At 53.5% G+C, this 13,536-nt stretch overlaps 1 protein-coding gene across 1 annotated transcript in view; it reads left to right on the top strand.

Moving 5' to 3' along the window:
- The window catches only part of Ccdc88c (coiled-coil and HOOK domain protein 88C), a 110,693-nt gene that overhangs the window by 69,410 nt on the left and 27,747 nt on the right, over positions 1 to 13,536 (top strand). Inside the window, exons 11-15 of the mRNA XM_090344707.1 lie at positions 3,031 to 3,177; positions 3,720 to 3,864; positions 7,094 to 7,278; positions 9,955 to 10,092; positions 11,213 to 12,283. Of these exons, the coding sequence (XP_090200833.1) occupies positions 3,031 to 3,177; positions 3,720 to 3,864; positions 7,094 to 7,278; positions 9,955 to 10,092; positions 11,213 to 12,283 (1,686 nt within the window). The remainder of the gene's footprint in view (positions 1 to 3,030; positions 3,178 to 3,719; positions 3,865 to 7,093; positions 7,279 to 9,954; positions 10,093 to 11,212; positions 12,284 to 13,536) is intronic.

Here is a 13,536-nt window from a genome sequence, read left to right as displayed (position 1 = left end):
TGTGGACACCAGGAACCACGTGTGCTGGGAGCCAGAGCTCAGGACAAGGGAGCTGTTTCTTTGACTCCATGTCCCCTCTGAAACGTGGTAACTTGTAGGGTGCCAGAAGGTCTCCCCCGCCCCCCCTGCACCAACAATTTTTTTTTTTACTTCTTGTTTTGATTTGCTCTTTCGGTTTTGTGCCAGGGATCAGTCTCAGAGTTTCGTGTCATGCTGAGTAATGTTCCACTTCTCTGCCCTGTCCCCTGCCCTGTCCCCTGGCAACCAGTTTTTGCCCATTAGCTGAAGGTGTTCTGTGGACGAGTTCTGAATTGAACCATGTCCCACTGGAGTCTGAAGTGACTATAAGCCGAACATTGGTGGCTCGTAGCTATAGTCCTAGCTACTCAGGAAGCTAAGGTCTGAGGATTGGGACAGGAAAGCCTTTGAGACTCCTAGCTCCAATGAACTCCCCCCAAAAACGAAAAATGGCAATGTGGCCCAAAGTGGTAGAACACTAACCTTGAGCACAGAGAAGCTCAGGGAAAGTGCCCAGGCCCTGAGTTCAGGCCCCAGGACCAACATAATAAGTAAGTGAACAAGTAAATTCATAAAATTAAGTGACTGTAATCCAACAGCTGGAGGCCTAGCATCATCCTAGAGTCTCTTTCCTCCTGTTCACCTTAGAAGGTAAAACTCCAGATCACTGGTTCCTGGGCTGGTGTCCTGTGAGGGCCTGGCGCAGCCCTGGGCTTGGTCTCTGCTTCCTCTCAGTAGCAGGTTAGAAGTGGACTCTTTAGCCATTGGGTCCGGCCTGTGGCCCTGCTGTCTGCTAGGTTCTGGGTCAGGCCTCTAAACAGTCTCCGAGCTTAGCTGGGGGCCTGCTGACTTGGACAGGTGCCCAGGCCTGTGGGGTTGGCCCTCTCACCCCAGCACACCAGCCTTTGGGGACCCCTCGGCTTACATTTCTGCACTGTGGCTTCTGGGTGTGCAGGGCAGTAGGACATTTCTGTCAGCTGATGTCCTGGAGGTTGTTGTTACAAGTTGTTCCGGGGAGCTCTGTGCTGTTCCATTTCTTGGTACCTTGGCCTGCTGATCCCCACCTGGGCAAAGTGCCCCAAGTCCTTCAAGAACCACCCTAGGAGCCACCTTCAATTCCAGAGTGTAGCAGTCTCTCCTCTGGGGTTCTGGGCTGGGGAGCAGCAGGCAGCCTCTGCCAGGCCAAAGTAGTTTCCCAAGCACTTCCCAGAAGGGCAAGATGGGCTGATCTTGAAGGCCCCGTAGGAGTTGGCTGTGAGGACAGACTGCACTTTCCTAAGGGTCTGAGTACCGCTACCCTGGGGAGCTCAGGTGGGTAGACCCTGCCAGAACCCTGTGGGAGGGGACTGAGGGGGTGGGCAGAGGCCACAGCAGGAAGGCTGGGCCTGCCTCCTTCTCCCAACTCCTCCTTGTCTTCTGGCTCACATTAGTGGCAGCCTCCACCTTTCATACACAAGGCCCACAGAAGGCCTGTGAGGATGGGTCCTCCAGAGCTCAGGCCCTCTGTCTTCATTTCCCTGCATGGGTCCCTCTTCTGTCTTGCTTCATCTGAGGGCTGCTGTGAGGGGGCGGTGGGCACAGGCAGAGCGAGCACAGGTTTGTGCAGAGATTGAGAAACTGTACTGGGATCGTCACCACATGGCAGGACACTGAAACACCAGCCTCTTCCCTGCGGGATCTGAGTGCCCTGGACCCCTCTCAGAAGGGACAGCTTCCCAGCTTATAAGCTGTGAAGAGGTGTGGCCAGAATGCAGGGGTCAAGGGATAAGGATGTGGGTGTGTCCTGCTCCCTTGGCTCTGAGACAGCAGTAGGTGAGGTGGAGCCTTGCTCTTCCTGTCTGGTTGGTTCACATTGCGGAGCTGTCATTAACACCACCACTCCCCCCCCCACACATACACATTGCCCAGAAGCATCCAGGAGCTTTGTTGCCAGGGGTGCCAATACACCAATAGCCACTGCCTGTGGAGTGAGAGCTTGTCTGATTGCCATTTTCCAGCAGCGAATGTTGAATAGAGAAGAGCAACATAGGTCTAGATACCCTCTCCCCAACGCCTTGTGAAGGAAGCTCACACAGGTCTAAGGCTCTTGGCAAAGTCCACATGTCTGTCCAGTGAGATGATGAATGTCACAGCCCAGTGCCATCCTGGCATGTGGGAGACCCGGAGGTACCACAAGAGTAAGGTGTTTTGTTTCTATTGTTGCTATACTGGGGATTGAATCCAGGGTCCGGGCATAGAAGACAAGAACTCTACCCCATCCCCGTCCCACTACATCCCTCCTCACACTGGGCCTCAGGCTTGCTATCTAGGCGCTCTACCATGTGGTCCACACTCCCAGCCCATTTGTTTGATTTGTTTTTCAGATTGGGCCCTGGAGTTTTGGGGCCAACCACAGACCTATGGTGCTCCGAGCTATGCCTCTGAGTTGCTGGGATTATGCTGGGCTTGTTCATTGAGATAGGTTCTGGAAGATCTTAACTTTTACTTTTTCAAACTGATCCTCTTACCTCTACCTACCAAGTGGAGACACAGGATTACAAGACTGTGCTATCATACTCCTCCTGCATTAACTGTTTCCTCCTCCTCCTCCTCCTCCTCCTCCTCCTCCTCCTCCTCCTCCCCTCGTTCTTCCTCCTCCTCTCCTTCCTCCTCTTCCTCTCCTTCCTCCTCTTCCTCTCCTTCCTCTTCCTCCTTCTTCTCTTCCTCTTCCTCCTCCTCTCCTTCCTCCTCTTCCTCTCCTTCCTCCTCTTCCTCTCCTTCCTCTTCCTCCTTCTTCTCTTCCTCCTCTTCCTCCTCCTCTTCCTTTTCCTCCTCCTCTTCCATCTCTTCTTCCTTCTTTTTTTGGCAGAAAAAGTGCATCTGTCATTGCCTCATCAAGAGGCCTGCAGGGCTGGTAGAAGTGGCCTTGTCCCTAGTGTGATTGTTGGATCCAGGAAGCTTTGGTTGAGAATCCTGTTGGCTGTGACCTAGTACCCATAACTGATGGTTTCACTCTGTGATTTTGCTCACCAGGAGCTGAGAGAAGACAACATCATTTTAATCGAAACAAAGGCCATGCTGGAGGAGCAGCTGACGGCTGCCCGGAGCCGCGGCGATAAGGTCCACGAACTGGAGAAAGAGAACCTGCAGCTGAAATCCAAGCTCCACGACCTGGAACTGGTATTGAGAGCTGTGTGGGCAGTGCTTGCAGCAGGGATGGGGTGGGATCTGCCACAGGCCAGGCCCTTGTGAAGCTTCAGCCACTGCCACTGTTGTCACTGTCAACACCAGCAGGTGTGGACTGGAAAGTTTTGTGGCTGAGCTCAGGCAGGTACTTACCACCCAGAAACAGCTGAGACCTGTCTGTGGGTTGTGTTCCTGAGACGGTGAATGGACGCATGTGTCTTTCGCTAGAAAGGTCCTTGCTGGTGTTTCCGGCATGGGCTGAGTGCTGGTGTATGGCCCTTCCCATGCCTCTCAGCCCCTGAAGCCTCTGCACACCTGCTTCAAAGCCCCCTCAGTGTGTCCCTCACTTCAGACAGTGTTTAAGTAGAAGCCTCAGAGCTCTGTTGGTAACCTGGCAGGCCAGCCAAAGGTCCTTGCAGCAATGTGTGAAAGTGAACCATGCATGGCACCCTCTATCCACAGTGGCTGGTGGCTCGTGCTCAGCTTCGAGGGCCTGTCCAGAGGCCTGCCTCCATCCTTCTCTCCTCTCCCCCTAGGACCGAGACACAGACAAGAAACGAATTGAGGAGCTGCTGGAAGAAAACATGGTCCTCGAGATTGCCCAGAAGCAGAGCATGAACGAGTCTGCCCATCTGGGCTGGGAGCTGGAGCAGCTGTCCAAGAACGCAGACATGTCAGACGGTAGGTGGCATCCCATGACCAGGAGCTGAGCCCTTGGCTCCTAGTCTCTTCCGTGACAGCCCATCCATTCACCCCAAGAAAATACGATTTCCTTCAAAGGCTATTTGGAACAGTTTCATTATCGTGCTCCCCAAGGAAAACGTGAGGGCTCTGGCAGTCCTGATGTCAGGACGTGAAATACAAATTAAGTGTTGCCAGGCTTCTCAGGTTCCCATATGGACACGCAGGAGCCTCCAGATTACAGCACGCTGATACCCAGAGGACATCTTTAGCCTGTCTGCGGATGCTAAGAGCCTGGATGGCAGGGGTGTCCCTAGTGATTGGTAATCCCCGCTATAAATATACTCTGGTTGTGACTTCCTCTGCTCATTTGCATAATTGGTCAGGATGGATGCAGCCTGTTCTCTGTCTCCCTGATGGGGATGCTAAGTGGCTGCCATCCTTCCCTCCTCCCCACCCCCTTGCTGATTCTTGGCTAATCTAGGCTCTTACACACCTCCTGGGCTCTCTCTGCTGCCCTCTGCTGGCACACCAAGGTAAAACAAGGTAGTTGTCAGTGGTGGGGAAGGGTGAGAGAGCAGGAAGCTTCAGCACTGAGCAAACAATAAGCCAGTTCCTGTGTTTGAAAATAGCCACGTTCACAGTCTTCACCAGTATTACAAGTTAATATTTACTTAGCACTTTGCAGAGGGTGGTGGGAGCTTTGGCCTTGTTTTGGTGATAGATTTTTTTTAAATTATGATAGACATCGCCTAAGAATTCTGCTAACCAGGTCATTAAGAACAGCTGAATATTCTTCCAAGGGTATTGTTCATTCTCAACTGAGAAGCAGTGAGTTGTCACTGTGAAATTAGGTTTCGACTGCTTTGTGTGTGTGCATCAGGAGAAACGCTGCTCCCTGGTGGAGTACAGAGGAGCCCTAAACTGCCTCGGCTGGTTTCATAACCAGTGTCTGTCACATTCCAGAACCAGCGGCTGGTGGAATAGAAGGTCTCAGTTCATTATCTTGTGAGCCTTTGAGAGTTGGTCAGCTGGATTTAGTCTTCATGCCATTGTTGGTTTGAAAGATGGCATCATTTAAGGAAGACCAGGATGTACTCTGATTCTTTTTTTTTTTTTTAATTTTTATTGTTGTTATTGTTGGTTGTAGGGCTTGAACTTGGGTCCTGGGCACCGTCCTTGAGCTCTTTTGCTCAAGGTCAGAACTCTACCCTGTTAAGCCACAGTTTTACTTACAGTTCTTTTACAGTTAATTGGAGATAAGGGCCTCATGAGGAACTTTTCTGCACAGGCTGGCTTCAAACTGAGATTCTCAGATCTCAGCCTCCTGAGTAGCCAGGATTACAGATGATAGCCATTGGCATGTGGCTTTATTTTTAGTTTTAAAAGTGTATTTGTAGGGCAGGGAGTTTGGCCTACTGGTAGAGTGCTTCCCTAGCTTCCATGAAGACCCAGGTTCGATTCCTTGGTACCTACATGTATAGAAAAGCAGGAAGTGGTGCTGTGGCTCAAGTGGTAGAACTCTACCCTTGAGAAAGCCCAGGGACAGTACTCAGGTCCTGAGTTCAAGCCCCAGGACTGGCAAAAAAAAAGTATTTTCTTCACTTTTTTTTCAATTTTGGCAGTAAAAGGGTTTGTTCAGGGTTTTATCCTTGCTACATCTTGAGCCATGCTTGCAAGCCCCCATTTATTCATTGTTTGTTTATTGTAACAGTACTGAGACTTGAACTTATGGAGTGACTTACGCTCTTGCTTAACTTTTATTTTCCTCAAGGCTAGTCCTTGACTACTTGCTACTTCTGGCTTTTTTTTTTTTTTTTTTTTTTGCTGGTTAATTGGAAATAAGAGTTTCCTGGATTTGTCTGCTGGGGCTGGCTTGAGATCTCAGCTTCCTGAGTAGCTAGAATTCCAGATGTGACTGACCAGTGCTTGGTTTACAAGTATCCTTTCAAAGTTTTTTTTTTGGTCAGTTGTGGGGCTTGAACTCAGAACCTAGCAGTTTTACTCAAGGCTAGCATTCTAGGAGATTCATTGGAGACGAGTTGTCACAGACGGGCCAGAAGTTTGGCCTAGCGGTACAGTGCTTGTCTAGCATGCATGAAGACTCAGGTTCAATTCCTCAGTATCACATACATAGAAAAAGCCAGAAGTGGTGCTGTGGCTCAAGTGGTAGAGCTCTATCCTTGAGAAAGCCCAAGGACAGTGCTCAGGCCTTGAGTTCAAGCCCCAGACTACCAAAAAAAAAAAGTGTCACAGACTTTCCTGCCAGGCTTGGCTTTAAACCATGATCCTCAAGTCTCAGCCTCTTGAGCAGCTGGATTTCAGACACGAGCCACGAGCACCTGGCTCTTTTTTCTTTTTATAAATGTGACATAGGTACTATCTGAATGACTTCAGGATCTGAATTTGTGGAGTTTTAGGTGTTTAGGTTAGGCTAGCTTCTTTGCATAGCAGAACTGGGGTGGGGACCTGGTGCTATCCTTGTCTGTGTGTTGGCACGAGTACAGGACATGCCCTCCTCCACTGCTGCCTGGCCAGCTGTGGTTTCAGCTCTTTCAGGCATTCCTATTCAGGCTTTCTAGTCCTGCACTCAAAGCCTGGGGAGAGGATAGAAGTGCAAAGAAGGAAACACACATCTTTGAGTTGTTACATTCGTCCACGGGATCTGAGATACACCTCACATCCAGTGTACAGATTGATGTTTTTGCCCCATGTGCCCAACACCTGGGTTGCAGTTTGGGCACTGAGGTGTGTATGAAAGGCTGTAAGAAATAAGTGGGGCCAGTGGGGGACGGGGACACGTCTATCCTTGCTTCAAGGCTTTCCTCCCTGAAAAGCTCTCAGACTTTCCTAAAGTTCTACAGCTGCCAGGAGGAAGAGGACAAGGGGAGGAGAAGTAGAAAGAGTAGGATGAAGCTACAGATCTTCTCCATTTGTGTCTGAGATGTTTAAAAGCAGAGTAGATAGCTTTTCTTTTTGGGGGGTGGGAGGTAGGGGGCCGGGGGAGGGTGGGCTTGAACTTGTCTCTGAGTCCCTGAAATGCTTAGGTGAACAATTCAGACCCAGTCTGCCAACTGTTCCTGTGGGTCCCACATGTGTTCTTTCACTCTCATACCCACCTGCTTTCTCCTTCAGTCAAAGCAGGAATGCCACGGGCTATCAAGTGGAGGAGCTGAGGGGAAGCGGGGGGCTTCGGGATCGCTGGGCTCTGATGGATGTGGTGCTTCAGCCTCCAGGAAGTCGTTCGTGTTTGAGCTGAACGAGTGTGCGTCCAGCCGCATCCTGAAGCTGGAGAAGGAGAACCAGAGTCTGCAGAGCACCGTCCAGGGGCTGCGGGACGCATCGCTGGCGCTGGAGGAGAGCGGCCTCAAGTGCGGGGAGCTGGAGAAGGAGAATCAGCAGCTCAGCAAGAAGGTGACCTGGGCGGGGCAGTCTGGGACAGAGGACCCCTAATTTGCAGTTGTCTGGTGGGTTGTGTACACACAGATGGAAGAGGTGAGCACTCCTGGCAGCCCTCCCTGCCGGTCACCTCTGGAGTCGGGGTGTCTCCCGACTGGCCTCTGAATCCCACAGACCCATTTGTGGGCCACAGGGGCAGCGGGAGGAACGTGGACCACAGGTAGCAGGCCAGGCCCTCTGCTGGTTCTCCACCCCTGAGAGCAGCTCCGCTCACCCTGCCACTGAGGAAGGACCTGCAGGGCCCCAGCTGTATCGGTCCCCTTGACTAGCTGGTCTGATCCCCTTGGGCCCAGGAGAGGCCATGTCTTGGCACATTGTGTGCAGGGGCCAAGGGAATTGGATGGACAGGCGGTGGCAGCTGCTGCTGGCCTGGGTATAGCCTGTCAGCCTAGCTGCTCTCGGGTCTGCTCTGTGTATCTGTGGATTGTTTTCTGGCCCCAGTGTGTTTGGCATGCAAATGCCATCCTGGTGTTGGAGGGTGAGAACTTTAGTGCCAACAGAGGTTGCACTTGGCCTCTGTGAGCTCAGCCAGCTGAATTCCTTTCTGCCCTGCAATTCCTTTCTAGCGCCCCTCTGTATAGCCCATGTTTCTGTTAGCGGAGGCCCTGCTCGCGGCCCTACTTGCTCAGCCAGGTTGCAGGCTGGTGAAGCCATAGTTCCTAGAGCTTCTTGTTATCTCTGTGGATTCTGGAGATGTGTCGCCCTCCTCCATTGTCGGCAGGCTTATATCCATGTCACGGAAGAGTGGCCGCCCTTCGGGGCAGGTGTCTGCTCCTCATGGCCTGGGCTGCAGCGAGGATGGACAGCACCTCTTGGGTCACATGGGCCTGCAGCCTGCTCACATCCAGACTTAGGAGCCCTCTTTGGGTTCCATTGTCCTTCAAGGAGGGACTAACATGTGGGAGGGAGAACCCCAAAAGAAGAAAGGCTGAGAGGTGGGGAGCAAGTGGGCAGACACAGGGAAATCCCGTGTTGAGGCTAGCCCAGCCCCACCACGAGCACAAAGCTGGCTCCGCCTGCGTCCTTCTAGGAGGAGGTGAGGCTGGGCGAAGGGTCAGGTGGCAGCAACGGGTGAAGCGGGAGTGAGGGGAGTAAGACCTTGAGCTGGGGTGGGACTTCCTTTGGGGAGAGGACTGCATCCTCCTCCCTGCAGGGCACCAGATCTGCGCTAAGGACAGGCAGAGGTAGGAAGATGAGAATGGGGCACTTGTGTGGAGAGAGCTGTCCATGCCTTTTTCTCGCAGCCCTGGTGGAAGGGAGGGCCTCAGGTTGCATTATGGGGGCCCACTGTAGACCCCTTGACTAGCTTCTCCTGTGGTGTCGAGGGGTATAGTATCCTGAGAGGCAGGAAGGTCCAGGTGGCCCCTCACTCAGAAGGGTGGTGGAGCCACTCAAGATTGAGGTGTTTGGGGGGCTGGGAGTTTGGCCTAGTGGTAGAGTGCTTGCCTAGCATCCACAAAGACCCAGGTTCGATTCCTCGGCCCCACATACATAGAAAAAGCCAGAAGTGGTGCTGAGGCCCAAGTGGTAGAGCTCTGGCCTTGAAAAAGCCCAAGGACAGTGTTCAGGCCCTGAGTTCAAGCCCCAGAAACAGACAGACAGACAGACAGACAGACAGACAGACAGACAGACAGACAGAGACACTTACATATTTGCCCATGCATGGCTGCACTGGATACGCCGAGTAAGAACAGTGGCACCTGCTTCTCAGAGTCCCTAGGCTTCATGTCCACAAGGTACGGAGTGAGTGGATGCAGTAGGCGGATGCGTGTCCCCCGGGGGTCCATCATCTTAGCGTAGTCATCCCATCCAGGGCTGGGAGTCACTGATGTAAACCACAGTCCTTCAGCTTTGCTCCAGACCCCCTACTCAGAAGCTGGGTAAACTGGGTGAGATGGGGCCCAGTGGTCTGTAGGGAAGGACAAGCTGCCAGCATTCTACCTACTCCATGTTAGGTGCTGTGTCTGGGTGTGACAGATGCTGGTAGCACTGGTTGTTAGCGGGTGGAACTTAGGGGTGGGCCTGTGGTCAATAGGAAAGACCAGCATCAATCACATGGCACCACCGGAGCTTGGTTGGGGGCAGAGGACAGCCCAGGCATGGCCAGGGCACCAGATTGCAGCCCTGCTGAGCCTGTGTCCAGAGGAAAACTGTCGAGGCTGGAAGCTGTGTGGTCTGGCCTGGGGCTATACGGGAAGTGGGTTGGGGAGGAGGGCTCAGCTGGAGGGTGACCCATCGTAGGTCTCCTTGAACCCCTGGGTACCGTCTCCCCAGCGTTGCAGGGAGGATGGGAGATGGGGGAGCATGGACTTGCTGCAGGGCATATATTGGAGGTGGCCTGGGGTGCGCTGTCTGACACAGGGTAGCAAATGCAGTACCCTGAACATGTGGCTGCACTGCAGGGCGTGGAGCCTGGGAGAGACACCGGCAGGCTGGGGCCTGACGACCTTTCTCTCGTGCCCAGCAGCGAGTGCCCACAGCGGGCTGTGAGGTGATGGGTGCGGGTGAGGGGTTGTTGTGAAAATGCCAGGGCCTCTCTCTGGACTCTGAGCTGAGCAGTTCTTGTGTTCTAGAGCACAGCTTACTCACTTGGTCAGCCTGGGTTTTCAGCCGGGTCTTTTGGCTCTACAGATTGAAAAGTTGCAGACTCAACTGGAGAGAGAAAAGCAAAGCCACCAAGACTTGGAGACGCTCAGTGAAGAGCTGATCCGGGAGAAGGAGCAGCTGCAGAGTGACATGGAGAGCCTGAAGGCTGACAAGGCTAGGCGGGTAGGCATTGCCACCACCAGGGCTGCCAGGGTCACCTCTCACCTCATGTGGGACACTGACCCGCCACACACCTCCTGGTGCATGGGCCGTGGTGTCTGCCTCCGTGAGGGTGGGTGCTGCCTCCGTAGACAGTTTCGCACCTAAACTGTTGTGATGGAGGAGAAGGAGGCTGCCAGACTGGACAGCCACCCAGCTCCACACGTCCCTCGTGCCGTAGCCCAGACCCTGGCCAACCTGTCATCCCAGGGGGCTGCCAGGAGTGGGCCTGTCCTCCCACCAGGATAGCCTTTAACAGTGGCTGCTGGCATCACCAGAGTCCAGGAAGGAGGAAGGCGGAGGGCAAGGAGGCAGAGGAAAGCCTTTTGTGCCGCCCTATTCCACTGTCCGGGAGGCTGCCGTGTCAAGTATTTTAGTTCTATGTCTCTGTAGTAGAGCAGTAAACAGTGAGGAGAAGCTTGGCAGGGGGAATGGGGGACAGGGTTCTACTACATGTAGCTTATTGCCCGGAAAGCCAATGCCAAGTGGACGTGATGATCCTGAATTGGTATGTGCAGGGATTAGACAGGGTGTTCAGAGGGGATACCAGGGTCCGGCAGGGCCACTTCAGAGCAGTCATGCGAGGCTTTGGACCACTGAGTTTGAGGATAAGAAGGGTTCATGATGCCTAACACTTGAGGGGAAAGCCCTGTGGTAGGGGAGCAGCATGTGTAAAGGGCTTGTGGTAGGAAGAAGCTGGGGGGATGGTCTGAGCGAAGGGCCACAGAGATAGGCAGGGATAGACCAGAAAGACCAAGGCAGATCACTGAAGTTTTTGTACTGGAGAGAGAGTGAAGGTTGGCCCGGTGCAAGTTTGTTTTTTGTTCATTTGATTTTGGTTTAAATAGTTGTACAAAGGGCCTTTAACTCAACAAGTCAAATTATGAGTACAAGCCTTCCTTGATCAGTGAGACCCTTTTCCACCACTTCCCCCATCTCTGTCTCAAGGCTTAGGCCCAGGCCCTCTTAGCTGTGTGAGGGGATCGATGGGATGGGTTTGGCTGTACAGTTGGGCGATTGACCATGGGAGGCGTTGGGTTTCCAGGGCCCCTTGCGAGCCCATCGGTCCCGTGCTTTCCCACAGATCAAGGATCTGGAGCAGGAGAAGGACCACCTCCACCAGACTGTGTGGTCGCTAAGGGAGAGGCCGCAGGGCAGCGGCGAGGCTCGTGGGAAGGCTGCGGAGACAGAGAACCGAGCCCTTTACCAGGCCATGACGGAGGCCGGCAGCAAGCTCAGCCAGCTAGAGCAGGAGAAGCAGCAGCTGCACCAGGACCTGGAGCAGGCCAAGGAGAAAGGGGAGCGGGCGGAGACATTGGAGAAGGAGCTACACCAGCTGGCGAAGGAGAACGAGCAGCTGTCTAGGAAGGTGACATCCCTGAAGACTGTCACTGAGAAGGTGGAGGCCCTGGAGCACAAGAGCCAGGGCCTGGAGCTGGAGAACCGGACCCTGAAGAAGTCTCTGGACACCCTGCAGAACGTGTCTGTACAGCTTGAAGGCCTGGAGCGAGACAACAAGCAGCTGGACAAGGAGAACCTGGAGCTCCGCAAGATGGTGGAGACGCTGCGCTTCACCAGTGCCAAGATGGCCCAGCTCGAGAGGGAGAACCAGCAGCTGGAGCAGGAGAAGGAGGAGCTGCGGAAGAGCGTGGAGCTGCTGCAGACCCTGAGCAAGAAGTCGGAGCGCCTGGAGCTCAGCTACCAGAGCGTGAGTGCCGAGAACCTGCGGCTGCAGCAGAGCCTGGAGAGCAGCGGCGAGCAGTCGCAGACACTGCAGAGGGAGCTGGATAAGCTGGAGGCCGAGCACCAGGCCCTGCAGCGTGACCTGGAGACCCTGCGGCTCAGCAACACGCGGCTGGAGAGAGCGGAGGCGGACAGGAAGGCCCTGGAGCAGGAGGTGGCCCAGCTGGAGAAGGACAAGAAGCTGCTGGAGAAGGAGGCCAAGCGGCTATGGCAGCAGGTGGAGCTCAAGGACGCCGTGCTGGACGACAGCACCGCCAAGCTGTCGGCCGCCGAGAAGGAGAGCCGCGCGCTGGACAAGGAGCTGGCGCGCTGCCGGGATGCGGCCGGCAAGCTGAAGGAGCTGGAGAAGGACAAGAGGGATCTCACCAAACAGGTCACCATGCACACAAGGACGCTGGCTACCCTGAGGGAGGTGAGCTGGTCACAGGGGTGATGGGAGGCACTGTTAATGGGGTGTCAGTAAGGGGAACTTTGGGTTCACCTTAGGAGACTTCCTGAATCACATTGGGTGACCTTGCCAGATACGTTGTTCCCAGCAATACTTGGATGGTGTCTCCATCCCACCATTTCCCGGGGCGTGTGTGCGCAAGACAGTCCTTGATCCAGGAGTCTGGTTATGGCCCGGCAAATCCCACTGTAGATGGAGAATAAAGACATTTATTTTCCACTTCACTTGGCGCCTGCGGCACAGCATAGCTTAGGGACACGCTGGTGGGTCAGTGGGCATCCCTCCCTGTCAGAGCGCTGACTGGAGACGAGGCTTGCTTGCTTTCCAGGACCCACAGTCAGAGGAAGGTTGCTCCATGTGTTGCTAGCCTAAGGAAAGGACCAAATTTGAAAGTTACAAGTTTGGTTTCTGCATAATTAACTTGTCTTCTCTGGTTTTGAAGTAACTAAGATTTGAACTCATCCTTGCTTTTGCTGGGCAGGCACTCTTACCACTAAGCTATTCTCCTAGCCCTATTTCTAGCTGGTCATTTATGAGAGGAGGTCTCCCCTCCTGGGTGTGCACAGTCTTTGCACCGTCTGCCTGTGTTCAGCTTCGCATGGTAGGTGGGATGGTAGGTGCATGCTACCATATCCAACACTGCATGGGAAAGGGGTGTGCACACTTCCCATGATCCTCTCAATTTCTGGCTCCCACATAAGCTAGGGTGACAGGCATAAGCTGCTGGTGCCTAGCTCCCTGTTTTTAAATTAATTTAGATGATGCCTTTTCTCAAAGGGATTTTAAAGCCACAATTTCTCAATGGCTGCAAGACATTTAATCCTCTAGATTTACCTCCAGAGAGCGATGTTGGGGGTACAAGCAGAGGGGACTGCAAGAGGTGAACCACTGAGTTCATTGCACACATTCTGAAAGGTTAGTCTAAACGAAGAGTTTAGCTGGGTGCTGGTAGTTCACACCCATCATCCTAGCTATTCTGCACGCTGAGATCTGTGGTTCACAGTTCAAAGCCAGCCCGGGCAGAAAGTCCACGAGTCTTACTTGTAATTAACCATCAGAAAACCAGAAGTGAAGCTACGGCTTGAAGTGGTAGAGTGCTGGAGCCAGCAAGATGGGATTCCTGATTAGGGGGTGAGGATGAGAAAAGAAAAAGAAAAGACAAAACAAGTAATAGGTGGGGTTGGGAGGGCTACAACCCAAGACTACAGTCTAAGGCT

Source organism: Megascapheus bottae, chromosome 14 (assembly GCF_031878675.1).
Source record: "Megascapheus bottae isolate mThoBot1 chromosome 14, mThoBot2.hap1, whole genome shotgun sequence".
In the NCBI taxonomy this organism is placed as follows: Eukaryota; Metazoa; Chordata; class Mammalia; order Rodentia; family Geomyidae; genus Megascapheus; species Megascapheus bottae.
The sequence above is the reverse complement of the archived record's forward strand: the minus strand, read 5'-3'. Positions and strand labels throughout refer to the sequence as shown.